Raw genomic sequence first — 27,130 nt, forward strand, 5'->3', positions numbered from 1 at the left:
AGGAACAAGAACCCAAGAACGCTGAAAAGACGGAGCGATCAAGATGAGAGGAGATACAGCAGTGGTGAAGCGGCTAAAACACAAGCACAGTGTTCTCCAGCAATGGCTGGTGAGCTAAGGAACACAAAATCAACACACTCCTCTCTCTGGAAGACTAAGGTTGAATTTAATCCCACAGCCACACCCGGGCAGTGCTCAGTGTCGAAGCTCTTTCCAACTTTTCCCTCTGGTGTAAGAGCGCTTTGGCTGTAAACAATGAGACACCTCCTGAGGCCTCTTAACAGGGGCAAGGTATGGTATCTACTTCAGTTTAGACAGGCCTCCACACAGTCTCATCTCCTTCTCTGGTTTCTTTCCTTACACAGAGAAAGACTCTTTCAAAGACTCTTCAAAGTCTCTTCAAAGACTTCTCAACTGGTCTTGGGCCCACGGTTCCCCTCAGTCAGACTTCAAAGTTCCACTTGAAAGAAAGCTCTATTGCCCAAACTTACAATTTTAATCTAAGTCAGTTAACATTTAGTGCTCCTAAAACCCCTGCTTCTGAAGGAGAAAATGATTAGACATTAATCTCAGTTTTTACTGAGAAAAAAAAAAATTTGTTACTTCCCTTTGCGTTTTGGAAAAAAGCTTGAGAATAACAAAGATGAAAATTCTAGGCTCTAAACCAAATAACACACAACATTATTATTTCAAGATACCATTTTTAAAGACCAACATTTCACTCATCTCATGACTTTTGCCCAGAGACTTGGCTGAGGATTTGAGTTTCCCCTCCATCGCACAGGAGTGGACAGGAGGGAGACACCTCGAGGCAGGGACTGGGACCCCCAAAACGCCCAGTGCCTTCCGCCAGCCTGTCCTTGTGACAAACGTGCCCCAACTCTCGACATCCCTGGAAGGTGTCCGGCAAAAACACCGTTTTCCTCCTGCTTCCGTGCCAACACGTGCAGCAACTACAAAAGACAAGACTGGCAGGGGGTCCGAACCCTTCCAGTAGCCAACTTGGGCAATGACAAGATGTGACTTCGTTAAGTATTTAAAAAAATAAAATAAAAGCCAGATCGCTTCAGGAAATTACCGTAACCCTCCTCCGCCCGGTCACCTCCGCCACACTGAAGGGACGGCCAGTCCCACCGCGCCATGCCGAGGCGGTGGGTGCCCACCACATGCCGCGGCCCACGTCTTTGCACCTCCGCGCCACGGAGCTCCCGCCCGAGGACCCACGGACGTGGGGCACAAGGCGGGACCCACCCGCGGGACCCCCACCCCCACTAACCCCCTCTCTCCCCGCCCCGGGCGGGACGCCCGCGGCCCCACAGGCCCGCCGGTGGAGCCGTGCCCCTGAGGCCGGGCGGCGGCGACCCCGGGAAGGCCCCGGCGGCGACCCCGGGCCCTGGCGCGCCGCCGCCCCCCGGCACCTATAGCGCCCATACCCCACCCCCAGCCCCGGGCGGCGGAAGTGTGTGTAGGGGGCAGTATAGGAATTTCCTGTGACGTCCCGGCCCGGACTCCATTAGGCTGCAGCTGGGCTGAGAGGAGACAAACCCAGCGGGCAGCGAGCGGAGCGGGCCGGGCGCCTGGGGCTGCCGGGCGGGGGCTCAGGGCAGCGGCGGCCGCCATCGCCAGAGGGAGCCCCGAGCGGGCGGCGGCGCTGCCTCCGGGACCCCCGGGGGGCACAGAGCCCCGCTCCGCCTCCCCTCACCCCCGCCGCCCCCCCCCCCCTCCCCCCCTTCCTCGCCCCCCCGGCTTCCCACCACGGCCGCTCTCGGCGAGGAAACTCTGGCCTCCGCTTCCTCCTCCTCCGACTCGGACACCGGCGGAGCCTCCCCGCCCCCGCGGAAGAAAGCCCGGGCCTCCCCGGCGGCGGCGGTGGAGGGAGCAGGAGAGCCCGGGGCTTCCGCGGGCAGAGCAGGCCTCACCTCGTCCCAGTCCCCCTCGCTCCCCGCCGGGCTCGCCCCCGCCGCCGCCCCGCTCAGAGGCAGCAGCAGCGGCAGCAGCAGCGGCGGCGTCGGCAGCGCCATGCAGGCCAACGGGGCGGGAGGGGGCCAGCAGCAGCAGCAGCAGCAGCCGCCGCAGGGGCCGGCGGGCCCGGAGCTGGGCTGCCTGGGCGCCCAGAACGGCGAGGCCTCGGCGGGCACGGCCGCCGGCGACCAGCTGGCCCACGCCAACGGGTTGCTGCCCTCGGCCAACAGCGGCGGCGGCAGCCCCGGCGGCCTCAGCGTCAATAACGGGGTGCCCGCCGCTGGGGGCCCCGGCCCGGCCGCCGCGGAGCTGGGGGGCGGCGGCGGCGGCAGCGCCCTGAAGAAGAAGAAGCGGCTCTCGCAGTCCGACGAGGACGTGATCCGGCTGATCGGGCAGCACCTCCACGGCCTGGGCCTCAAGTAAGTGGCCGCGGAGGCCCTGGAGGCCGCGGTGGGCGAGGGGGGAACGCAGCCGGGGGTGGGGGGTGGGGGCTTCTTCCTTTCCTCCCCGGGGGCGACCGGAGGGGCCTCCGTGGGACCGGGGGAGGCCCCGCACCCACGCCCCGCCGCCCTCCTCTACGCCCGCGGGGAGGGGACGGCAGGGTCCGGCGTGGGGCCGCGGGAGGCCGGTCCCCGCGGAGGGGGAGGGCAGCCCGATGCGGGGAGCTGGGGCGGAGGGGGGGTGGCGTGTGGGGGGGTGTTGGTGGCAAAAACTACCCTGTCGCAGCCTGGTAGTCCCTGGCGAGGAGCGACTGGTGCCCGGGTGCGAGGAAGAGCAGTGGGGCAGGCCCGCTCGCAAAAAAAAAAAAAAAAATGGAGCCGGAGATAATGTTTTCCAAGCCTGTGCTGGTCAGCTCGGTGTTTCTGCGAAGGGACAGGCCGGGAGCTTCCTCTGCCAGGGATGGCAATATGGAAGTCGAGTTGCACACCGATAAGGGTAGATCAATACAAATGTGTTAGTGGGGGAGAAGTTATCTGGTAAACATAATGGAGCCCGCAGCTGGGCGTGGGGGGGCGGCTTTTTGCAGATGAGCTCCAAGATTCGGCTTGTCAGCTGGGAGGAAGCGAGCACAAACTGAACTGCCACTTAAATAGGCTGTTTGGTTTCACTCTGAAAGCCTTAGTCCCTGTAAATGGTGAAGGCCTCTGCAGATTTCTGCTGGACACATGATTTTGATAATAATTCTATCTGTGGACTAGGAGCGAGTATGTTGGCTCTCTCTTAAAATCAGAATAGGGAGAATAATTTGCCAGTGGAGTAGGAGAAGTCTCAGAATTTAAGCACAACACTCACTTTGTGAGTAAAGCTAAAGCCAACATGTCATAATTTTGGAAGGAGGCTAGAGAAGTCCTGTAGAGTCTTCATGTAGCAACCACAAGAGAAGTCTTCAAAACACTGTGGAATGGGTCAGTTAGAAAGAACTTAGCACATAAAATAAATTGCCTCTGACACAAGAGGCAAGTTTACAGCAGCAGGCAACTCGTGACTGTTCATAGACGACACCACAGTAAATAAGCTATTTTTAGTGTAAAAGGGGGAGGGCTACAGGTTCATGAGTTTGTTTATTTTATTTTAAGGAGCCAGACTTTCAATACACGATGAAGAAGTAGTAGTTAGGCCTGTTGCAGATGTAGTAGCTCTCTGTGTTCTTTGGGGGGTGGCAGGGGAGGGAGCAGGGGATAGTAGGCAGCAGCTAACAGCTTTCTAGTCTGTATCTTCCTTCATGAAGTTTATCTTCTGTGCAGGGATTGCTGTTTGTGGTGGCTGGTAAGTCACGTACTTTATGGTACTTCAGCAAAGCTTTCAAGCTCGTTGACAACTTGCTTTAGACATAGGTAGCTGTTTACATGTCTCAGGTAACTGAGATGAGTCTTTTTGGACAAGCATCTGAATCTGGTCATAGTATTCTTACTTTAATAAAGTTACTTTTAAATATGGTTAATTGTTATCATAGCAGGCGGTATATTTGTGAGGGTAAAACTGGTCGGGTTTTTTTACACTGTATCTCTCCTGCAGCCAGACTGTTGATCTTCTCATGCAAGAGTCAGGATGTCGTTTAGAACATCCTTCTGCTACAAAATTCCGCAATCATGTCATGGAAGGAGAATGGGATAAGGTAACGTAGGGCTTATAGGACTGTATTAACCACTGTTTATAGTATCTGTGAGAGAATTCAAAATCCACTGTCCTTATATACTTTTGTGTTGTTTTTTTTTTTTGTTTTTTTTTTTTCTTTCTTTCTTTCTTTCTTATGCTGATTTCTGCAGGCTGAGAACGACCTGAATGAACTTAAGGCCTTAGTGCATTCTCCGCATGCAATTGTGGTAAGAGGCACACTTGAACTCTTTCAGAGCTGTATAGTTGGACTAATTGTAGTGGTGTAATCTTTCGCTATGGTTGGTTGTCCACAGTTGTTTTCTTTTTTTGTTTACTTTAAGCAGCTTGCATGCTATCTCAAACATCATACTAATCTGAACGGTTTTTTTTTCTTTTTTTTAATGTGAGATAGGAAGCCCAAAAGTACTGAGGCTAATATTTGATGTACTGAATATTTAAACTTTGTTAAACATACTTAACTGATAAAATATCCTGTAACAGTCCTAAAATAGGTCAGTTTCTGTAGAAACTGCCTATGTTGAATACTAATTTCAAACTTGAAATACTTCTCCCAACCTCTGTGTTCATGGGAGTCAGGTTTTCTTGAAGGAAGAGAAGTTTAGAAATAAAATGCACTGATACTGATGTGGAGTTGGCATTGTAATAGCACATTACAAGAATATAGAGACTGCTATAGACCATGAACAATACTGTTGCTTTTCCAGATGGCTTCTAAAGAGCAAATGCATTTGTATTGCTGTTTGGGATTTTATTTAGAGATTTTTCTCTTTGGCTGGCTGTTTTTTTTTTTAAAGGTGAACCTAGAAATAAAAGGTTGCTAGATCCTGTGATTTGACAATTACAATATGTGTTGTTATGATTTCAGTGACTTTGAGGAAAGTGTTCCTTGGTTTGATTTTTCTATCTCGAGATGAAAATCATTACTTAGCTCTTCAAAAGTCTTGTTCTGTTGTGTTTAAACGTTTATTTTAACAAAATGAAGTTATAGCTACTACAGTCACTTAGGAAGAAAACAGTAGCAATGTTTTTTGAAGTGTCTGTGACTGTAAACAATGAAGAATCAGCTGATGGCTGCTTAGCTCCACTTCTAGCTGATTCATTTGTTGTCAAGACAATTTCCTGTCTGGTGGGGGAGGGAGAGAAAGAGAGAACAGGAAGTGAAGTAGGGAAAACAAATGTTTTAACAAAACATCAGATTACTTCAGAGAAATATACATTCTGTTCTATTAATTTGGTCAAAGTTTGGCACCTCTTAATTACACTAGTAGTTCACTTTCTCTTTTCTCAAAGACTCAACACAAGATTTACCGTTCAAATACTTTAGAATATTGCATGAAGCGTTCAATAGTTTGGGGAGACTGAAAGTATGAAACCACTGTATGTGAATATGAATGGTCATTTGAAGCAAATTTTCTCGTGTTTCTAACTTCTGAAGTTACCAACTTTCTCTGTAGTATTGAAGTGTGTTACGTGTCTGGGAGTCAAGAGGTTTAACTGAGTATTAGCATTGTACTTTTTGGAGAACTTAATTTGAGGAAAAAGGGGATGTTTTCCTTCTGCTGTTTTGGAGGGCTCTGAAAGCATGCACTCTTTAATGCTGCTGTCTAACTGCTTGAATAAAACTTGGTGCAATAGAAATACTTGGTTGAGACAGAACTTTACCTGAACCAAATATTAACTATTTTCTTTTTAAAGTTGTTCTTCTTTACGTAAACTTCTTAATTTAGAACAGGCACCAGCATTAAATGTCTTACGTGTGTGTGTTAGTAAGACAATACTGATTTGCAAGGATAAGTTGAGCTCCTGCATGCTCCATCGACTGCACACTGTCTCCACCTCCTTCCCCATCAGGCTTTTTTTGTACATGGTTGAGATTATGGGTGGGTGTTAGTATAGTCAGCACTTGGAAAACTAGTGAAAGATCATTACAGGTGAGAAGGGATGCTTTATGCTGTGTAGATCATCCCAGCTGCAGCAAAGTCAGAGCTGATGAAGATGATAAATGTCTTGATTAGGGAAAGTCCAAACAAGATGCTGCTGCAGGTAACTCTTTAAAAACAAAAAATTAGATTTTTGGGTTTCCTGAATCCTGACTTGTGACTCGTACTGAATGACTAGATGTTTCAAAAATATGTGCATACAAGAAGAATGGGTACCTGAAAGTTTAGATGACACAGAGTATTTAACAAAGTAGGGTGTGTGTGTGTGTGTGTTTGGTTTGGTTTTGGTTTGTGGTTTGTTTGTTTTTTTCTTCCTTATAGTTAATATGACCCGGACAAAATAACCAGGATACATAGCTGCTTTTGAAATGTCTGGTCAGTGAAGGGGATACATAGGTATTTGAAAATTCTATGCTTGTTTTAATTTATTTCTGCAAAATGTAGCTAACCTCAATCTGTAAACCTTTGATGCTGTGTGTTGGTATGTTGGGGGAGATAATGAGGAGAGTCTGCTGTTTTTGTGTCGGTACAACTGAGTGCTATATAGTGTGCAATTAGTCATGTTTACTTTTCCAGCATGTAAGATACAGCTGTTTTGAGACAATCTGTAGGAAAACTTCATAGCTGATTCAAGCATGTTATTCTGTCTTGAGTAACACTTAGAAAATATCAGCTTCAAGCCACCCTGAGGTTTTGCTTGCTTTAGGGCTACTCAGGCATGTTGTGGCATCTCTCTTGGGTAACTAGTTGAACCTAGGAAGATACCTAGAGATTATTCCTCTATAGTCATGTGGAATATATTTTCAAATCGTCCTCTTTTTATTTTCATTTACTTACATGGGGCTTTCCCCCAGTTCTGGAGATACACAGCCCACAGCAGGCAGTAGAAGAAAAAAAAAAAGCAATTTATGTCTTGTTGTTTGAGCAAAGTGCTCCACCTGCCTGTATGGTGTCTCTCTTGCTACCAGCATTAAGGGCAGTTCCCTACTGGAATGAATTACTCTTTAAGTGACAGGATTTGGTATGGTTGAAACCTTGTTAAATTCTGTAGGCTGGAATATTTTCTGTCCTTTACATATTGAATCTTATATTTATGTTTTGGATGATTTTTAAGTGATTTTATCAAAGTAATAAAGACTACAAAGTAATGAAAACTGGAGTCTTAGTTCTGCAAGCTATAGACAGATAGCTACTGTGTTGAGTTTGTCTTGAAACATCAGCTGATAATTTCAGCATGTCTTTTAGTTACCCTCTTAATTTCAAAGAATAGTTGTTTCAGTAGTGTTTACTTATTTATTTTGAACTCTTAGTATAGTAATAAAACTGTTGTGGAGCTTGTTAAGATATGCATGTCAAAAATAACACCATAAATCTAATCCTAAAATTAGGTTGTTATACGTTTTATTCTTCAAACTTCTGCAGATTTGCTACTGTAACCAGTGATCAAAATGGCCTAATTTCTTGACTGTGATGAGGTAGTGGTAACTGAACAAAACCAGCCAGACTACAGTGCTGAGACTGTTGTGTTGGACTCTTTCATGGGTCCTAGAGAATGGAGAATCTTTGCTGTAAGCTCAGTGATAATGGTGTGTGGATTTAAATTGTTCAACAGTAAAGAGTATAATGATGTTGAGTTTACATTGCAAGCACTGAGATGATAACAACAAATCCTAGACACTCCTATTTGTCGTACATGGTATGATTTAGATTCTGATAATTTTTATATCCTTTATTTGGAAGGTGGCTGAAGAATATGGAGAATGAGTAAGCTGTTCTTGTGGGTGCCTTGCATAAGATTAGTTTTATACTTGTTCTACTTAGTGGGGTTCATGCTTTTACTTTACAGTTGCCAATATTATAAACAGTTCTCTTTCCTCCTAGAACAGGTTGTTTGGGCTCTAGAAAAGATGATGTACTCAAAATAGTCTTGTCTACCATGATAGTGGTATTGGAAGTAATTAGTGGTACTATTAGTAGGGCATATAAGTAGCCGAGAGAAAACAAAGACAAAATTCAGTTGTTAAAGAAAATCTATTTGTCAGCAAAGTCATTAGTTGCACAGAAATAAGTAGTAGGAGGCTGTGAGTGTCCTGATGTAAAACAATTACTTGAAATATGATGTCATTGGAGTGTGACTTTTGCCTTAAGGAGTCTGTATTCGTGCCATTGTTTGAGTATGCTGTAGGGCAAGTTTTGGAGCAGTTATCAAAATAGCTTAGAAAATCAATTTAATTTCCCTATCAACACTTTAGTCCTTGCCTTTTGCTATAGATAAGTTACAATTTAAAACTGCTTATCTTTTATTCTTATTCTCCATTATGTTAACAGTAGACTCTTTCATGAACTGTACAGTACTGTGGCATATTAGGAATATAAAAGCCTCCAGAACAAAGTCACACATGGCACCGATTACTTTTTTTGAAGTTATACTTTCTAACCCACAACTGAAGTTACACTTCTTTGGATAACTTGGTGACAGCATTCTGCATGGTAGTGTTCCTGTAATGCTTCCATAGAATTGTGACTGGTGTTACAAAAGCTGTTTTTTAGGGTTTTCTGTTTTTTGCTTTTTTCCCTAAATTTAATTAACATGCCAAGTCCTGAAAGTAGGGAGGGAGAAAGAGTAATTGGATACAGATATGGTTATTACATTTAAGGGAAGGATTATATAAATTTAATAACTATTACATGCAGTGAGTGGAGAAGGACGAGTTGGAGGGATTGTAGTTTTTATTACAAACGGGAAATGTCAGACTATTTTTTATCTGGTGCTGCTCATCAGTGTGAGGTGACCAAGAAGAGTGAAATATGGTATGTGACTGCTACCTGAGCACCTCCATGCATCCTTGTGAGCATGTGCATAGCTGGGAGAGGAAGCTCTTATCCCTCCTGCTGCTAGTATATAAACAAACAGCGTGAGGTCTGCTGGCCTACTGCATGGAACCAACCACTGAGGTTGTAAATAATTGGGATATCTTTCTTTTGGTTTTCTACATGTCAGCATGCCAAAAAATGTCTCATCTGGAAAAACTGTACAGTGATGCTCTAACAATTCCAAATTCAAATAAACTAAAGAGCTGGACAGGAAATGTAATACGGGTTTGCCTGTCACATGCAGGACAATAGAGTACTAAAGACCTGTTTGAATGTAAGTCATCTTTACTATGTAACGTTTTATGCTTCACAAAGTTGTGTGTTAAATAATAGCACTGGATATGGAAACCATTCTTTCGAAGAACTGAATATCTCTGGAAACTAAAACTGCTTTATGTTTTAACTTTGGATTTTACATATAGTAAGCCATAAACTTTTATGTAAGCTTTACTAGGATGGGAGCGTCTTAAACTTCCCAATTATCCCTCTACTTAAGGAGGCTAGCAATGTGTTTGAAACTAAGTAAACATTGACCAAATATGAGCATGTTAATAGTGAAGTGCACAAGGTCTGACAGAGCAGAGGAAACTGGTGATTGAGCTGGTGGTGTATTTGTTAGAAAAGCAAATGTAATTTGCTACACCTAATTTTCATTCTGTTTCTCACTGATATGCCTAAGAATGTACGTTTTCTTCTAACCTGCTGACTCGTGAACCAGATATGTCTTTTCTCTCCATTAACTGATAGTAGTAAAGATGATGTGCAAATGCGGAATAGTTGGTTTCATCCAGAAACAAACAGTGTTTCTACTAAGTTGGTGTTAGAAATTTCTAGGACTTCAAGTTTTTTGACATAGTAAATGAATGCCTGGTTTTCTTTTTTTATCCACAGACATTTGTTGTTAGAGTAGCAGGCTTGATTATTTTTTTTAAAAGAAAACAACCAAGAACTGTTCAAGATTAAAGGAACACTATGAAATAGCTGTAATTAATTCTGAGAAGTGATTCCTAAATATAGGAATTTTTTTTCTGTAATCTTGAAAAATGATGCAACACCCAAGGAAGACAATTTAACATGGAACTACAAACCAAATCCTCAGGCAGTGTGAATTTGTTATTGCTACATGTTATGCAGCTATGCAAACAATCCATGTCAGCTCCTATGTAAGCAGTATGAGAATTTGCTGGCCTATTGTGTTCAGTGCTGTCATGCAGTCTTAAATATGTTATTAGCTGCTTTTGGGCGCTGTCTTGCTAGAATGTAAGACTGGAAAGCCTGTCTAATTCAGGGTTTGAAGAATGGTGACTGAAAGGGGAGTGAATATGAAAATGAGGCAAATTGAAGGGGGGATCTGAGAAATAAGGTAGAAAGGTACTTGGAGCCCCATAAGTCAGGCAAGAAATTAATGGATAACTTAATTGCTGCAATGTTGTTGAAAACCCAGCAGACAGAAATTGAGTAATGAAACGTTACATGTAGCTGTATTTCTGAAGGGCATAGTAGAATGGTTTCTACTGTTCTGTTTAGGCTCAAACGTTTTCTGAAACTTCAGTCAACCTTTTTCCCCTGACTGCTGCTTTCTGTCATGTCAGAGGATGAAGTTTTTGCTGCTGCAGCAGAAGTACCTGGAATACCTGGAGGATGGCAAGGTCCTGGAGGCACTTCAAGTTCTACGCTGTGAACTGACGCCTCTGAAATATAATACAGAACGCATTCATGTCCTCAGTGGGTAAGTGTTTGGACTTAGCTCTTTCGGTGATACTTTCTAAGGAATTCTATAGCTTTTGATAGCTTACATTGTAAAAACTTAAACTATATTAAAGCTATTATCCTGTTGATTAATAAGTTATAGTGAGATATGCTAAAATGGTGAGTAAAGTCAACTATTCAGTAGATAGTGTTCTGTTTCAGATGCTTGAAAACAACCTGATTATGATTTACTTTTGTAGTACTAGAACCCAAATTAATGCATATGTATGGTCATCTGATCTAGAGAATTATTAGCCTGTTATAATTGAATAAGTAGGTGAATATAGTCTGGTTTATTCTTAGATGAAAATAAGACATTTCTACCTTTGCTAAAATCAGTTTGTTTTGTTTTCTTATACTGCCAATTTGTAGACGTTTGTTCTGAGGCTGAGTGTTTGCGTGGAATAGTTCTCTGCCCTTTTTTGTATCAGTCTCAAGCTTAAATCACCTGTTTCCAGTTCCTTAAGAATGTTATGATATATAGCATGCTTAAAAGTTAAAAGAATGATTCTAGAAAGACTTGGTCTGTTGCTGTGTGTACGCTTTTTTAAACAGGTATCTGATGTGTAGCCATGCAGAAGACTTGCGTGCAAAAGCAGAGTGGGAAGGGAAAGGAACAGCTTCCAGATCTAAACTTTTGGACAAACTCCAGAGTAAGATGTTCTAGTGTTTAGAATTTATTCCTACCTCTGTAGATCCAGTATGTATTACATGACATATCTCAGGGAATTGACGTTAACTGCATTTGCCGGTTGTTGTTTTTGTATTTCTTAGTTAATGGGGATGCCTTTAGCTGCCTTTACCCTTTGGTCTTCTGTATCTAACCTTTTGCTGTCTCTGATAAACTATTTGTAATAGGAGCTCTTATTTCTTAGCTCTGCTGCATGCAGTAATGGTGATTAAATGTGCGGTTCAGAGGAGGGGGTGGGGAGTGCTTTGTAAATGCCAGCTGTACTGAGAGGTTGAAACGAAGTGTGGCCTATAACCACTAGTACTGGTTGATAGTGGCCTCAGACTTTGCTATGAATTATGGTGTCTTTTCTCTTTTTCTTGTGGCCGGTGTAATACTGTGTATCAGAGTTGTAAAACCCATGGTATTACTTATTTTGATAGTGTTCGAGAATTTCTTAAATGAATACTTATACTGTTGTTTCTGCAATTTTACAGTTTTGTTAAATGCTGGCTTTTGAGTTAGCTCGTGTAAATGGTGCTTGTTGGCCAGGACAACATATACTACAACTACGAATACCTTGCATGCAGCTCTGCTTTCCAGAAGTTCATGCTTGTAATTACATATGTATAGCTGTAAATTTGACAAACCGTAGGCATTCTTTTCCTGTACCTTTTAAGCTTTGTTTACTAAGGTCTCTTCCAAAAACACTCAAATCAAAATATGCTCTTACTTGTAACTTGGTTTTGATATATATATATATATATATTTTTTTTTTTTTTTTTTTTTTCTTAATAACTCTTTTAAAGCATACCTACCCCCATCAGTGATGCTTCCTCCAAGGCGTTTACAGAACCTGCTACGTCAGGCTGTGGAACTACAACGGGACCGGTGCCTATATCATAATACGAAACTAGATAGTAATCTAGATTCTGTCTCGCTGCTAATAGATCATGTTTGTAGTAGGTAAGAAACCCTTGCAACTTTTAAGATGGGCAACAGTGTCTTGTCTTTGTCTTTTACAATTAGCTTATTGTACCTACTGTTAAAAGGAACATGAAAACTATTCTGAGTTGGTTTAACAGGAGTTGACTGGGAAAATAACATTCTCATTAAATGAGTAGTGTGGGGGCATAGAGAAGGTGTGTATAGGAGGCTTTGGTTGCTGGACATGGGGTAATGGGGTAAGACAGAAGCTTTAAAAATTTAACCAGATGGGTATGAATAGAATATATTACTAGGCTAATCCTTAGCCACTAGTTTCTTGTAATTTTGGAACACCAGTCTGTTTATTCATCAACATGTGATTGCTGTGTTTTTTTCACTGGAGAATCACTAGTATGTTACTTATCTGGAGTGTCTTCAAGATTACTGGCATGCAGAAAGCCTACTGAACCATACTTCATGAAGTCAACTTTCAGCTTCAACTTTTAATAGTGTGCAGTGAGGTGCTTTTAGACACAAAGGTTCAAACAAACTAGAAATGTTCAATAGACATTTCTGTTTTACACAATATGTAATACGAATGATTTAAAGAACTGTTTTCTCAGAATTGTAAGGTAGTAAGAATTGAATGTCTCTTACCTATATATTGGCTCCTAAGACTATGTAGATAACTTTTAACGATAGTGATGCTGCTTCTGAATCTTCAAAATGCCATACTCTGCTAGACGTGAGGCAGGAAGATGTTTGTTTTTAACAAATGGCTGACTTGAGTGCTTTGTCCTCATCAAGCAAAACTCTGCTAAGGACCTAAAAACTCAGCATAGCTTTTATGGAAAACTGCTGTGCATTGTGCAATAAAGCAATGAGGGCTGGGACACCTAGAAAACAAAGGCTGCATGTGTTGCCCTTATTTTTGTTCATGTAGCAGCCTAATTCTTGGGCTTATAGGGGAGTTCTTTTCATGTTGAGGTTAACTCATCTGAGGAAGTAATTAAGTACTGATAAACTTGCTTATAGCAACTTTTTGAACTCAACTGCTTTGACTTAAATTCTTGGGTTACTTGGAATCTCCTTTTAAGACGCAGACTTCCATGATACTTCACTGCAGCCATCTTAAGGTTTAAAAATTAATATCTTCAGCACTGCGTGTATTCAAGTAACTATTTTAGACTGTTGTCTAGCTTGCAATTTTGCTACATCACATTGTTTCAGCGGTTTTGTGTGTGTGTGTGCACATGTGGACATTTGACTATTCCTCGTTTTAAGAGCTACTGGAAATGATCAGATACTGGAGTTGTGGCTTCCCTACTTCAGAAGTGAGTCTTAAATCAGCCTAACAGATTTAATTTTAGTCTTTACACAAGTCTATAAGTAACACTGGATGTTCTGTAGGGGATTTGATGTGATTAATCAAACACCAAAGAGCATGGTTTACTGAAGGCAGACTAGGTAGATCCAGATATAAAAGATACTATATGCAACAAATCTGGACTTCAATTTCAGCCAATCTGAATCTGTTTGCTGACATAAAAGTATGACCATAGTTTGTTTTGTTTTGTTTTTTACCTAATGTGGTACTTGCTAAGTTTGCATATTTGGTATGTATACATACAAAGATACTGACAACTACTTCAATTAAAAAAACCCCACCAACGAACCACTTCAAAATAAAGGCTTCCATTCTGTCCTCAACTCAACCTATTGTACCTACCTATTGCAGGGGTCTGAGATCAGTATGTGGTGCGCTGTACATGCTGCCATGCTTGGGCATAATGAGGTGAGTTAAAGACAGTGGAAGCCAAATTTTCATTAAACTGACAGAAGTAACGGTAGTCTAATAGCTTAGACAATTTAAGTTCTGTGCTACTTGAATGATAGAACACTGACAACTTTCCCTTTTTTAGTTGGAACTAATCTGTTTTGGACTTCTGGCAATATTTTGATCAAGCATGCTTAAATTGCACTAATAGGTAAAATGTTTAACTAAAACTTAATCACTTCATAAGAATGGGAGGTAAGAGGGAGAAACTTCTGGGAGTGAAAGTGAGGGATTTCATCTTACTGTGCCTGAGATTTGATGATAGAGAATTGATGCTCTTGGGGGTGGTCATTTTTGGTTTTGAGAGCCTTTGGCCTAGTTGGGTGTTTTTTTGGTTTTGTTTTCCCCCCCCCCGTAATTCTTTTGTCCTGTTTTCATGTAAATAAACTTTAGTCTGAGTTTGCAGACAAACAGTGATGCCCAAATGAGAGGTGAATGCTGCTGTTTTCTAGGTATTAGCTTAATGAAGCATTTCCGAAAAAGAACCGTGTGGAAGCCATTGTATATAAAGGGAATAAGAAAGTAGCCGTTTGGTGTTATATTTAGAATTTTGAACTTCTGTAGATACAACAACAGATACTTTTATTAGATACTTTGTATTAGTCTTTGAACAACATTATTCAAGTGTGTTGTGCCAAACAGAACAATTTGTAATGAATCGAAGTTATTTAATATATGCCTTCCTATCTGTGAAGTCAAACTTGCTGGATTGAATGTTTCATTAGTTAGGAGAACTTTCTGCGAGAGTGCTCTGATCTGACTGGACTGTGAATAACATAATTCAGTACCGGGCTGTGTCTGCAGCAGCTGTATTGACTGTGCCTGTTACCCTTCTGAGGAACCTAAAGGCCACCTTACTATGAAAACTGTGTACTCCAGCATTATACTACTTGCTTTTCATGTCTACAAAACCTTGGCTGCTTTTCTTAAGCTTTAAAATACAACAGTTATTGTTCTATAGAGTATTTTTTTAAAAAATTAGGTATGCTGAAAGGGCTTTCCTGGGACACAGTGTGCCCCTTGTACTTTGTATGAGTTATGGATAAAAACTCTTTAACCTTTTAAAGCAAATTGCTGCTCTGAGGAAAAACATTAACTATGGCTAAATAATAATGAAACACTTTTCCTGTAGGCACACATATCTGTGTAAGGGTTGCCTACTTCCCTCTAGACTTCAAGGAAAACAAAGTATTCTTTCAATGGTGGGGGCTTTTTACCTTGGGCTCAGTGTTGTTCCAGTGGCCAGTAGACAGCTCCTGGGCAGCTTAAAGCAGGAGCAGAACAGACTTGTGTTTCTCTATAAACGAGTAAGTAGACATACCCAAGGAAGTCAACTACAAGTATGTATATGTACGTTTTGTTTATCCTCTTTCACCATGAGATAGGAAATGAGGGACTGTATGGTTGTTTAGTGCTGCTCAGTAGTCTTTAAGTATGGACTAGGAAGCATTTTAGTCTAGAAGAAAGTAGACTGAGAGGATACAGACACTATATTAAGCATAACTTTTTCTAGCTTCTGGTAAGTATTTTTTCAGGTGTCTGTCAGCCTGGCTACCACCAAACTGTATTTTTAAACAGTAATGTAAAGGAAGTAAGTTGTTGTGTGGGGTTTTTTTTGGTTTTTTTTTGTTTTTTTTTTAGGCCAGTTTATCTCCAGTGATAATTACAACTGTACATTCACAGAGACTGTTATTGTTACATTAGTACTGTTGTGTCCCATTAGAGTTGTGTTGCCCTGTTGCACTGGGCACCATAAAAACTCAACATAAGACTAAACCACTTCAGGATTCCTGAAGTTCAAGAAAAAATGTCTGTAGTTAGAGGCTACCTTTTAGTGCATCTGAACAATGAACTTGTAGTTACTGCGGTATTACTTATAAAAGCAGTCATCTGCTGTAAAAGCGTACATTTATTTTATCTTCACTCTCAAATTCGTATACAGTAGTCAAGCTATAAATAAAATAAAACTTGTCTCCAGTTCCTACATAACTTAATATTTTGACTGCTGGCTTTTCCTCGGTGTGTAACTAGAATATTAAATGTTAGACTTAAAGGAATCTTTGACTCTTCTACAGTAGTTTATCATATAATATTTTGTTTGATTAAACACTTAACATTTTACAGAATAATGTAGACGTTGAGGGAAAACAAAGTTTTCAAGTTGAAAGCTCATAATGGTATCATGTTAGTTATACTTAGGTATTGTATGTGGTACCCTGCAAAGAAAATGAAAAATGGCACAAAATGAAGGCAAAGGAACATCTAACTTACTGCAAGATCACATTCAAGAAAATTAAATAAGACTATTCTTTTACTCAACTTTTATGTAAGAATCACTCCTAAAGATTTGACAAGATTGGAATCCAAACCTCTTTGAACCCTGTGTTTTCTATACCTCGTAGTAGTGTATTGTAATAAGCTGTTACATACCTGATGAGGTCAGTTTTATTCCAAGTTACTCCACTCACCTAATTTGTTATTTTTTCATATAAGGATAGTTCTACATTCTTAAGATTAGTTATGATCACTTGGTGGTTGTGAGCTTTTTAACAGATAAGATATGTCACTGTGTACTTATTTGAAGCAGCTGTTAATAGATGAATTTTCTAAGTTGTCTAGTCTTGCATTTAAATAAGTTTTTATTTTTACTAGCTTGATTTTTAAAAAAATCTCTTACTCCCTTCTTATTAATCTGTGATTACATCCCTTTCTTTTCCCAGGAAACAGTTCCCATGCTATACACAGCAGATACTAACGGAGCACTGTAATGAAGTGTGGTTCTGTAAATTCTCCAATGACGGCACTAAACTAGCAACAGGATCTAAGGACACAACTGTTATTATATGGCAGGTTGATCCAGTAAGTGTGCAACGTGTTAAGATGTGTATGACTTGTCTTTTCCTTCCCTCTCCTGTTTCTCTTGTTAGGATGGTTTGATTTTTGTAGGACATGTCCTGTAGCCTGCTGACTAGGGTGTTTCCCTGGGATGTTAGAGACTGAAGGTCACGGTCAATGTAAGTTAGCGGAGGAGGACACTTGAAAACATGATGCCTGAGTGTGAGGCTTGAACTGTTGGCTGCTTTGGATCAGGAACTTTGTGCCCCTAACCAGTACCATGGGGTAGAGCCTGCTGGTACCTTCCAGGGAAGCTTCTGAGCTTGGAAGGCCTTAAGAAGCATTGGATGAGAGTGAAGGGAGTATGGCAGTGAGGAACTGTTCTTCTAACTTACTCTTGATAGGAGTACTGATCTATGTATGTGACTAACCCCTTTCTGTTATCTTGTTACTACTAGCAGACTTGGATTTAAATACTCTATCCCTTTCACCATTTATTACTTTATTTCTGAGTAATGAAGTGGTATGTGCTAAACTGAAGTTGTATCAGCATACTGCTTCATGCTAGTTGCTGCTGTAAGATTTGCCTTGGCTTGAGATGAAGATTTAAGTATTTGTCAGAATCCACTGTCACATAGAAGCATACCTATCCATTTTCTTACGGACTGTGGTTTTAGGTTTTGATACTAATATGTGGCACTATTTCTTTTATCTTAAATATTCTACAGCTACAAGATTTATTTTTCCTACCCATATCTATAGTTATGTAAATAAAAAGATTGAGCAGTGAATCTGTTTTAATTTACTTGTAGGAGTGGTACAAAAATATGTCCATATATTTTATAACAATTGAAAACTGAATAATATTGAACATATGCACACAGTATTTGGAGGAGTTAATGCTTGTAAAACACTATCAGAAATAAGATTCTTACGTTTTTTTAACCACACAACTGCAAACTGGTATGCTAAATGGAAGGTGAAATGTTTTTGCAGTTCCATACTGGCTTTCAGTAGGATTTGAGGGCTGAACGTAGTCCTTTTCTTCCACTACAGGTTAGGAAGCCATATAATTTGAGCCCTTTTTGCTCTTAAGAAGATGGGAAAACTTAAAACCGTGTTTCATGTGCATAGTTGTTACATAGCCCCTGAAATAATAGGAAGTGCTGTGGATTTTTCAGGCACAGAACTGTTGTGGTTTGTTTGGCCCAGAGCGTACTGGCTGCAGTAACAAGAGATGCATAGCAGTTTAAGCTGACTTTGTTACTTAGTTAGGAAATGATCTGGGTTTTTTTTTTTTTTGTTTGGCTCTTTTTTTTTTAACAGTAATTATACGTAAATTACGGATCAAATTTTTGCCTCTGACCTGTCACTTGGTTGTAGAAGCACATTTTCCTTTTATATTGATGGGTTTTAATACCCAACATCTTGATTAGCACACTTCATAATGGATTGTTAGCTAATATCTTGTTAATCAAGCCAAATAAATGTTTTGTGTTTTTAGACTAACCCTTTTGGCCAAGGGTTGCTAAACAAAATCTCTAAATAGTTAATGGGGAAGTAGCTTGGTAGAGTTTAACCTTCTGTATTTAAGTATTTAAAAAAAAAAAAAAAATAAACCTTTTCAAGGAGATGGATGTCTAAATAACATTAGGCCATATAACTCAAATAGTTTGTTTTCGTATTTGCCAGAGCATGCTTCTCACACTTCCTATAGCACTTGACCATGTCTTTTGAACCATAAGTTTTATCAAGTTTTCAAGGTTTTAGGTATTTAAAATTATTCTAATTTGTATATATAAACTACAGGGAAGAAACATCCATCAGATTCTGTCTGGGCAAGTGATAAAGGAACACTGCTTTAACAGTATTTCTTTTTCCACACACATTTCATGTGTGAATCCTTCATTTCTCCTTTTTCTTCATCATGCCTCTTGCAGTATAATGACACTGTTTCATGTATTTTCTTCATTTCATACCATGAATTTATTATTTCTTTTCTAAGACTCAGCCACAGGTCTAAGATGTCTTCACCCATGCTTCTGTTCCCATTTTCATTTGTTCATTTCAAAGTTCTTATTCAGACTCAGCAGCACTAAATAATGCCTTGTGTGAACTAGGTTTGTGTGTGGAATGCATTATTTGACTGTTACTAAGTGTGGCAGAATCTCTAGAGCACAGAGGATAAGCACAGTAGGCGGATCACCTTGTCTGGCATGCATCATCTTTGATAGAGCTCTCCCTTAACTTGTTCCTTACAGAAACCTTCATTTTTTCTGCACTTTCTGAAAACTGTTGACAGGTTTTTGGCTTTTCAGCCAAGGAGCTCTGCATACTTAAGTTGATACCTGAATAGTTGTTTCTTCTACATAACAAAAATCTGGGAAGATTTATGTAAGGGATAAAAGTGCTGAGATTCCTTTTGGTGGTGGGTGGGAAGCAGATTGACTAAATTTGTGGACGTTTCCTGAAATACCATTGGCTGCTGTTTTAGAGCAAAAAATGGTATAGCAGCTTTGCTGTATTTGGAGAGAAGTATAGGAGATAGTAACAGCCTATAACAGTAGTCCTAGTAACAAGGTCCTATCATTAGCAGAGGAATATCCTATGTATCTTGCTCCTCATGAGTCTCAAATGTGATGCAGAAGTGACAGACTAATCCTCGTGTAAAAAGAAATAAATCAGTTGCAGGCAAGCTCCAGGATGTGAGTTGATGTTAGACATGACTCAGTTTCCTTGCAGATCAGTTTAGCTACAGACACAGCAGTGTCTAATGCAGACCAGGAACAATAATTAGAATGGAAAAGGGGCCTTGAGGAGGTCCATTCATTTGCCCCTTTTTCTCTGTGCTTTGAAGATTATTCTTAACCCACTTACTTTTGAGGAATTTAGTTTCCCTAGTGAGCAGAACCACCAAAACTGCAGGCTAGCCGATAGTCACCATATCCCTCGCAGCTGACCCTGGGAAACAGTCCTTCATGTCACTGTGTTCCTCTGTTGACCGTGTCCTTTCTCTTTAGAATCAAGAGGTGCTCTGCTGATTAGTACTAAAACAAATGAAAGAGAAGGGGCAATTTGAGAAATCAAGATAGATTTTTCCAAATGAGTCATTCTTTTTCAGTCTTTTTGAAGAGAAGTAGGAGGTATAAACATCCCCCATGCAGGAAAAAAGGAAGGGGAGAAGAGGAAAATCCACTTGCCCTTTTCCAAGAAGCTTCACAAAAATTACTGTCAGCAGTTTAACAAGTTCGGTTCTACCTTCTGTATATGCATGTTGTTGTCAAGAGTCAGTGCTAATACTGTACTGAAGCATGTTTCTGGGTTTAGGAAGCCAGTGTATGATTGTTTCACAGTATCTAGATGTACTATTTATTTTAATAAAGTGCTTGAAAGTGAAGTTCCTCTGACAAGGCAACAGTAGAACAGTTGTAGCATAAAGGTGATGCAGGGTAACTTTGTGTGAGTGAAGTATGCCTCATTCACTAAATCTGGCAGAAAAGATGCAACAGCTTGCTGCAGGCAACACTTGTGAAATAAGAATACCTCTCAAAGAAGCTTTTAAAAATATCTTTCGGTAAAACTTCTTTCTTGAGCAGCACACACAAGATACATTCAAGTTTATAAAAACATTGGCACTTAGAGGTTTTCCCTTCTCAGTGTACATGAAGGGTTTGGTTCTCTGTTTAACCACAACAGGCTTCCAGCATGTCTTTACTTTTTAAAAGTAACTTAATTCTGTAAAATATGGATAATAGTACTTTTCTATTCTAGTGGATGTAGAGAGACTTGATACTAAAGAAATCTATACTAAAGCAAGTGTAATGTAACAACTCTGTACACAATGGTATTTTGTGAGTTCCACATTCAGAATCACGGAAGTTTAGAACAAAAATACCTAAAAATACCTACAAGGGTTCTTGCTCTGTACACTGAAATTTAGAAGCTTTCATTTTATGGTCCTACTCTGTAAACTAGCAACTGCTTTTCCAGTAAGAACCTATTCATATGTCTTGTAAAATGCAGGTGCCAAGTTGCATAAAGCAAACGTGCCATGCTGTACTTGGACACACTGTATATGTGAAATCTAGTAGGAGTTAATTTGCATTGTCTCAATAGAATCTCTCTTGTTTCAGGATTCTCACCAGCTAAAACTACTTAAGACGTTAGAAGGTCACGCATATGGTGTCTCTTATATTGCTTGGAGTCCAGATGACAACTATCTTGTTGCCTGTGGCCCAGATGATTGTTCAGAGCTTTGGCTCTGGAATGTACAAGTAAGTGGTGACTAAGAGTGAAAAATAAAATTTTGTGGTCAGCCTACTGCTTTTGTTTCAATATATAAGTACATTAAACATGAAATAAGTAATTTTTCAAACTTATGCAAAGGTGTGAGTGTAAAGAAGAGACACTGATCTCCCTGTCTGCCCTCAATTTGAAAAAATGACTATGGCAGCCTACAAATTCTGTACTTGGTTTGTACAGAACTGAAATTAGAGTTCAAGTCCTACGTGCCTGGGACTGTGCAGCAATTCTAGTGTATCTGGTTACTGATCCTTTCTGAGAAGGGATGGCATAAATCTATAGGACTTTAGAGAACTACTGAAGAGAAGAACAGTAAATCAATAAAGAGAAACAGAGGGCAGAATTATCATCTAAGGGAAGCAATTGCTTATTGAAGATTTTAACAAGTAGCAAAAGTAAAAGATACAAACTGGTTTTACTTTCTGTAACTCTCTCAGTGATGATGGTGGAAGATCCACAGAGGCTTAAACTTATGATTTCAGAACTTCTTTCAGTCAGACACTGGGGCATTTTGACATTTCCTTCATGAATTTGAAAATCCTTTTCTACGGTTGATTTTAATGGGCGCTTGATATAAAAGCTTCCCCTGCCTCAGTTGCAGGCTGTATAGTTTTTCTTGTGTTGCCTTGAACTCTGAACTAATTTAGTTTCCTAAGCCAAAAATGTTCCCTTTATTCACTCTTGGAATACTTTCCTTCTGTTTAATTGACTAAATTGGCTCAGTGAAGAGCACTAGAGCTGGCGCAAGGGAATAGAGAAGCCCTAACTGTTTTGACAGTGGTAAGCCACTCATTGGCACTGTCTTGTGAAACAGTAGCATTATAAGCTAGGGATGAAAGCTAAATTTTGGCATGGAGAGCTCCAGCTCAGGAAGGAAAATGTTCTAAATACTCTGATACTCCCAACTTTTTACTAAAATGTATTTTGTCATCTCTGTTTTCTTGTTTCCTCCTGCTTCCTTGCTTTCCATGTTTTGTTTTGTTTGTTTGTTTTTTTATTTTATTTTATTTTTTATTGTTTCTCTCCCTTACATGTTCTTCCAACTTCTTTTAATTCCTCTCCTTACTCAGAATCTTCCAGTTGTCTGATACAGCACCTAGTCCATCTCTCTTGATTTGAGGGACAGTAGAAATTGTCCCAAATCAAGTCTGGGGTCCCTGGAGGTGCTGAAGTAGTTCTGCCTTTTTATTGCATTATTCTTAGGTTTGTGTTGCTTTTTAATAAACATGTTGAAATATATGCACTTCCAAACACTATGCATGTCAGGTATAGTTATTGATGCCTTTTTGGGAAAGGGTTCCAGTATGAGGCCTTGCTGCCTTTGTCTATTTTCCAGACTGGGGAGCTGAGGACAAAGATGAGCCAATCTCATGAAGACAGTTTAACAAGCGTGGCCTGGAATCCTGATGGGAAGCGTTTTGTAACAGGAGGTCAGCGTGGACAGTTCTATCAGTGTGTAAGTTCTCTGCATCTGTCCCATTGAAAACAAAGCAAGAAACTAAAGTTTTGTCATGATCACATCTGAGGGTTCATGTTTTTTCATGCGTGTGTGTACACTAAAACTTCTGATCCTTTGTAATTCAAAGCAGCAATACATTAATGCTAGTATTTCAGCAGCACTTTTCTGTGTGGAGCAGTTAAAAAGGCTCAAGCATCTTCTGTCTGCCTTAAGGAGGATTTGTGGGCTGGGAATGTTTTTCTTAGCTGCTCTAGAAAATACACTAATAAAATGTAGTGCCTTTGTTGACAAATATTGTTTATTCCATAGAATTTTGCCTGTGTCTGTCTTGGTTTTTGCATGCTGTCTTTGCATAGTGTAAACAGAAATTTGAAACCCTCATTACTTGACCAGTGTTGATTTTGGGTGATGGTCTACAGTCTCACCCTACTCTTGACTATTTGTCATCTGAACCGGTGTCCAAGATAATAGTGCAGTATGCAGGCCTCACTCACTGCAAAGGTGAGCGCTGTGACATGACATAGATGCATATGTCATGCATGAGAAAATATTCATTAAGTCCTCTCTTTCACAGGGTAAGATTGCTTTCCATTAGCAATTATCTGACCAGAAGGTGAAGAAGTTACTTGTGTCACAAATCCTGAGAAATCTGAGACTAACAGTTCTTTATTTTTTTCCCCTTTTTCTCTTCTGATCAGGATTTAGATGGTAATCTCCTTGACTCCTGGGAAGGGGTGAGGGTACAATGCCTTTGGTGCTTGAGTGATGGGAAAACTGTTCTAGCATCGGACACACACCAGCGAATTCGGGGTTATAACTTTGAAGATCTTACAGACAGGAACATGTAACTACCTCTTTCTTTGGTTTTGAATTCCTGGTTCTTAGTGTCAGAAGAAGACTGAGGAAGGGTTTGTAAGGCAGGATGGGAAATAAGTTATTAAAATGCTCTCTGTATTAAAAAAAGAGGAGAATAACATGGGGCAAGAATTAGTGAATTCTAATGGCAGCAAGAAGCATTAGATCAAGTAATAGAAATAACTTCCTAAGCACTGGAGTAGGTTTCTGGTGGATATTTTGACCTTTCTGTCATCAAGAGTTGTTGTATTCTCAATTCCTTGCATATTTTAGTAGATCCTGCCTTGAAGTTAGGAGTTGGATTTGTGGTTTGAAGTCCCTTTTGGTCTTGAGATTTGTCATAAGTATAAGCAAACTATTGCAGACCTCACTTGTAGTAACATAGAGGCATATACCTAATTTCAAATTCAGAACTGTCTTTCCCTGATAATGCGGCAGAGACAGGACATGCCTTTTGTCTTGGTGTTGCATCATTGTTTGGTTAAGTGTGTTCTTAACACTGTGTCTTATCATTTCAGAGTACAAGAAGATCACCCTATTATGTCGTTTACTATTTCAAAAAATGGCCGCTTAGCTTTGTTAAATGTAGCAACTCAGGTGAGTTGATGATAAATGGAAATGCAAATAAATCTGCGTGCAACTGCTACCTCTTAAAATATTTTGATGTGGATTAGAATGCTTGATATTAAGCAGTTGTATATCATGTAATACGAAGGCCTTAATATTCATAAATATAGCATGTCATTCTCTGACAAGAAGGCAATCTTATTCTTGAGACTGACTTTTTTTTTTAATGATTTATAGTCAAGAGTTTCATACTATGAAATATGTACTATTAAATGTTAATACCCGGATATTGCATTGAGAAGCCAGGTACAGCAAGAACTGTAGCAGATTGACATGTCTGGGTATGTGAAAATTAGGTTGTATTTATTTACTTCTACTTTTGGAACCTTGGGTAGGAATAGGAGCTTTCAAAATGGGAAGGAACATAAACTGGAAGTTTAATCTACTAGTTTGGTATACCTTTACTCTCTTGATTTAGTAACAGTACTGAAGTTGGCTGAAGTAATGTACTTACATCATGTTTGGGGGTTTTTTAGTGTTTCAAAAGAACGTAATGAATAATGTTTAATGATAAAATAACATTCTTATACTTCTTATTCCCAGGGAGTTCACTTATGGGATTTACAAGACAGAGTTTTAGTGAGAAAGTATCAAGGTGTTACACAAGGATTTTACACAATTCACTCGTGTTTTGGAGGTCATAATGAAGATTTCATCGCGAGTGGCAGTGAAGGTAACATCATTGCCCTTTGTGCAGAAAAGTGGAACACTGTATCCTTCCTATATCTTAGTTATATAACGATGATGTTAGCAACTGTCATCTATAAAAGCAAGCAACTGGCTCATTAAATAAGTTTGAGGAGCACTGAGATTGTGGCATACTTCAAGAAATAATTGTATGCTAGCAGAAAGAATCTTTTGAGAGGATGGTAGTAGTAGGAAGAATTAATGACTCTTTTGTGTTGCTTCTCTAAGGCAAAAGCATCATCTGCACAGTTTTAATTAGAAGTGGGTGGGGTGTTCTGAGGTTTCTTTTTGTGGAATGATGCTTAAGCATATGGTTTGAATCAAAAATACTTCTGGGGAGTAACAGCTTCATCTACCTGTTGGATATAGGTGTGGTGAAGTTACTTTAATTTCAAAAGAGTCATCTTAATTACGGACGGAGTAGTCTCAAATTAAGCAGTTGTTGACATAGTCTGGTAGGGTTTCTTGGTGATCAAAGGCTTTGTGGTATGTTTGTATTCAACTATCTGTGGCAAGAATAGAAATTAGTTAATGGTTTATATCTTGACATGGTTTAGTTCTGTCACTGATGTAGTGCCATCACCTCCCATGGAGGTCACTTAAGAGTCAAAGATACGCAGGGCTAAGGATTACTCTTGGAACATGTAAGTGATTACTGTTAGTACTGTGTAACTCACAGCTGTTAGGAAATAAGGTTGGCCAGGATACTTACTACTAGCCTCTTCTGGAAAATGCTACCTATTTTAGATAGTATTTTCCAGAATATTTTATTATGAGTATATCTAAAATAAAACCAAACTTCACCCTCTAACCAGACCCAGTGGAATACAATGACCGAAGGAGAAGGACAGCACCTTCAGTCTTCCAATCCAGTGTGAACCTCTTTTCATGGTTAAACAAGCTTCTTGTTTTGACATCCCCGTACCCACAATTTCAGGATTTGTGTTGAGCCATACTAATGTGCATACGTAGGTGTAGGTATTACAGTGCACCAGTCCTTGTTTTCCCCTACTTAACTATTTTTTATTATTTTCATTGTCTAAAAACTACTGATTGGTAATTGAGACTGATGACATTTATATTAGAACTGTCTGAAGCTGTTAGCTCTTTGCACTGAATTGTTGCAAATGTGGCTACTGAGAAAGTCTGTGGTTTTTAAAAACAAGCAAACAAAAATAACCAATTGCATTGTTACTGCTTTTTTAAAAAAAGCAATAGATCGATTACATTGTCATAACCTCTTAAAGTATGTTGTCAGCTATGTAGGCTTTTTTCTGACATTTGCAATAATAGGAGAAAAGTGGAGTTGTCTCCCCAAAAGGGAGATTGACTACTGCCTTAATCTAGCTAACTTGTTTTTTCCAAAACAGAATACAGGCATTCTGACAAGCCCCAAAATATTGGTTTGTGTTTAGGCTTTCTTTCTCCCAGACAGCAGAGGCTTGTGTGTCCAGTGTTTAAGTAGAGTGAATTGTATTGTTTGAGTAGTCTCTTGAAATAGTAAGTGGAATGTAAACACAACCAGAACATTTGCATCAATACAAGCATATATAAAGGTGTTGTACTCAAATGAGCTGATTCAGCAGAAGACAACTGAGTTATCACATGGTTCCATGATGCTATTCTAGCAGGTAGGTCAGAGAGCAAGTTCTGTTTTGTAAGGGATTGGGAGGAGGAATAGAGGAAGCGTGTTTTGTTTGCTGAGCTTTTGGAATAACATCTACATCAAAACCTCTCAAATAGACTAAAATACTTTCATTTGATACGGTAGACCTAAATACTAGGCTTTTGTATGATACTAGTAACACATACTTGTTCAGTTTGTATAGCTTGGTGTCCAAAGACATTCCTAGAGAAGTCAACCCGTGAGCTTGTTAAAGGCTGCTAGTCTACATTTGGGGGGAAAAAAGCCCACAAAAACAAACCAAACCAAAACACCTTAACATGCTTGGTTATAAAGCAATAACACTTCTCTAAAAATTGTAGTGGAGTGTCTGACTAGTTCACTATTCTATTTTTAGCACACTGCTAGAAGTAATTGAAAGCTTCCTATCACAAAGTAAGATCTGTATGGTTGTTTATTGCATCTACTTTAATATGTGCAAATTAATATCTTTAAATACCACACCAAAATTAATTGTTGTCAAAGACAGTAATAGCTCACATTTGGAGACCTTAAACTGCTTTGCTCTCCCTCATTTGTTCTGTTTGCACTTTCACTGGAATGTTCTAGGTCTTTACTATCAAGATGTATTTCATAAGCTATAGAGCTGTGATCTTATTTAGAA

General features: G+C 39.9%; 1 protein-coding gene across 2 annotated transcripts in view; it reads left to right on the top strand.

The window, feature by feature from the left end:
* The first annotated feature begins 1,548 nt into the window (after positions 1-1,548).
* WDR26 (WD repeat domain 26) overlaps positions 1,549-27,130 on the top strand; it is a 32,858-nt gene continuing 7,276 nt past the window's right edge. Inside the window, exons 1-13 of one of the 2 annotated variants that reach the window (XM_032989117.2) lie at positions 1,549-2,381; positions 3,979-4,078; positions 4,230-4,286; positions 10,487-10,623; positions 11,199-11,296; positions 12,123-12,279; positions 13,979-14,035; positions 16,798-16,936; positions 21,046-21,186; positions 22,551-22,670; positions 23,372-23,517; positions 24,047-24,125; positions 24,699-24,828. In XM_032989117.2, coding sequence (XP_032845008.2) covers positions 2,020-2,381; positions 3,979-4,078; positions 4,230-4,286; positions 10,487-10,623; positions 11,199-11,296; positions 12,123-12,279; positions 13,979-14,035; positions 16,798-16,936; positions 21,046-21,186; positions 22,551-22,670; positions 23,372-23,517; positions 24,047-24,125; positions 24,699-24,828 — 1,723 coding nt within the window. In that variant the 5' untranslated portion in view covers positions 1,549-2,019. The remainder of the gene's footprint in view (positions 2,382-3,978; positions 4,079-4,229; positions 4,287-10,486; positions 10,624-11,198; positions 11,297-12,122; positions 12,280-13,978; positions 14,036-16,797; positions 16,937-21,045; positions 21,187-22,550; positions 22,671-23,371; positions 23,518-24,046; positions 24,126-24,698; positions 24,829-27,130) is intronic. The other variant, XM_032989118.2, reaches the window with a different exon arrangement.

Source organism: Tyto alba, unplaced genomic scaffold (assembly GCF_018691265.1).
Source record: "Tyto alba isolate M040663 unplaced genomic scaffold, T.alba_DEE_v4.0 Super-Scaffold_16, whole genome shotgun sequence".
NCBI classification, from domain to species: Eukaryota; Metazoa; Chordata; class Aves; order Strigiformes; family Tytonidae; genus Tyto; species Tyto alba.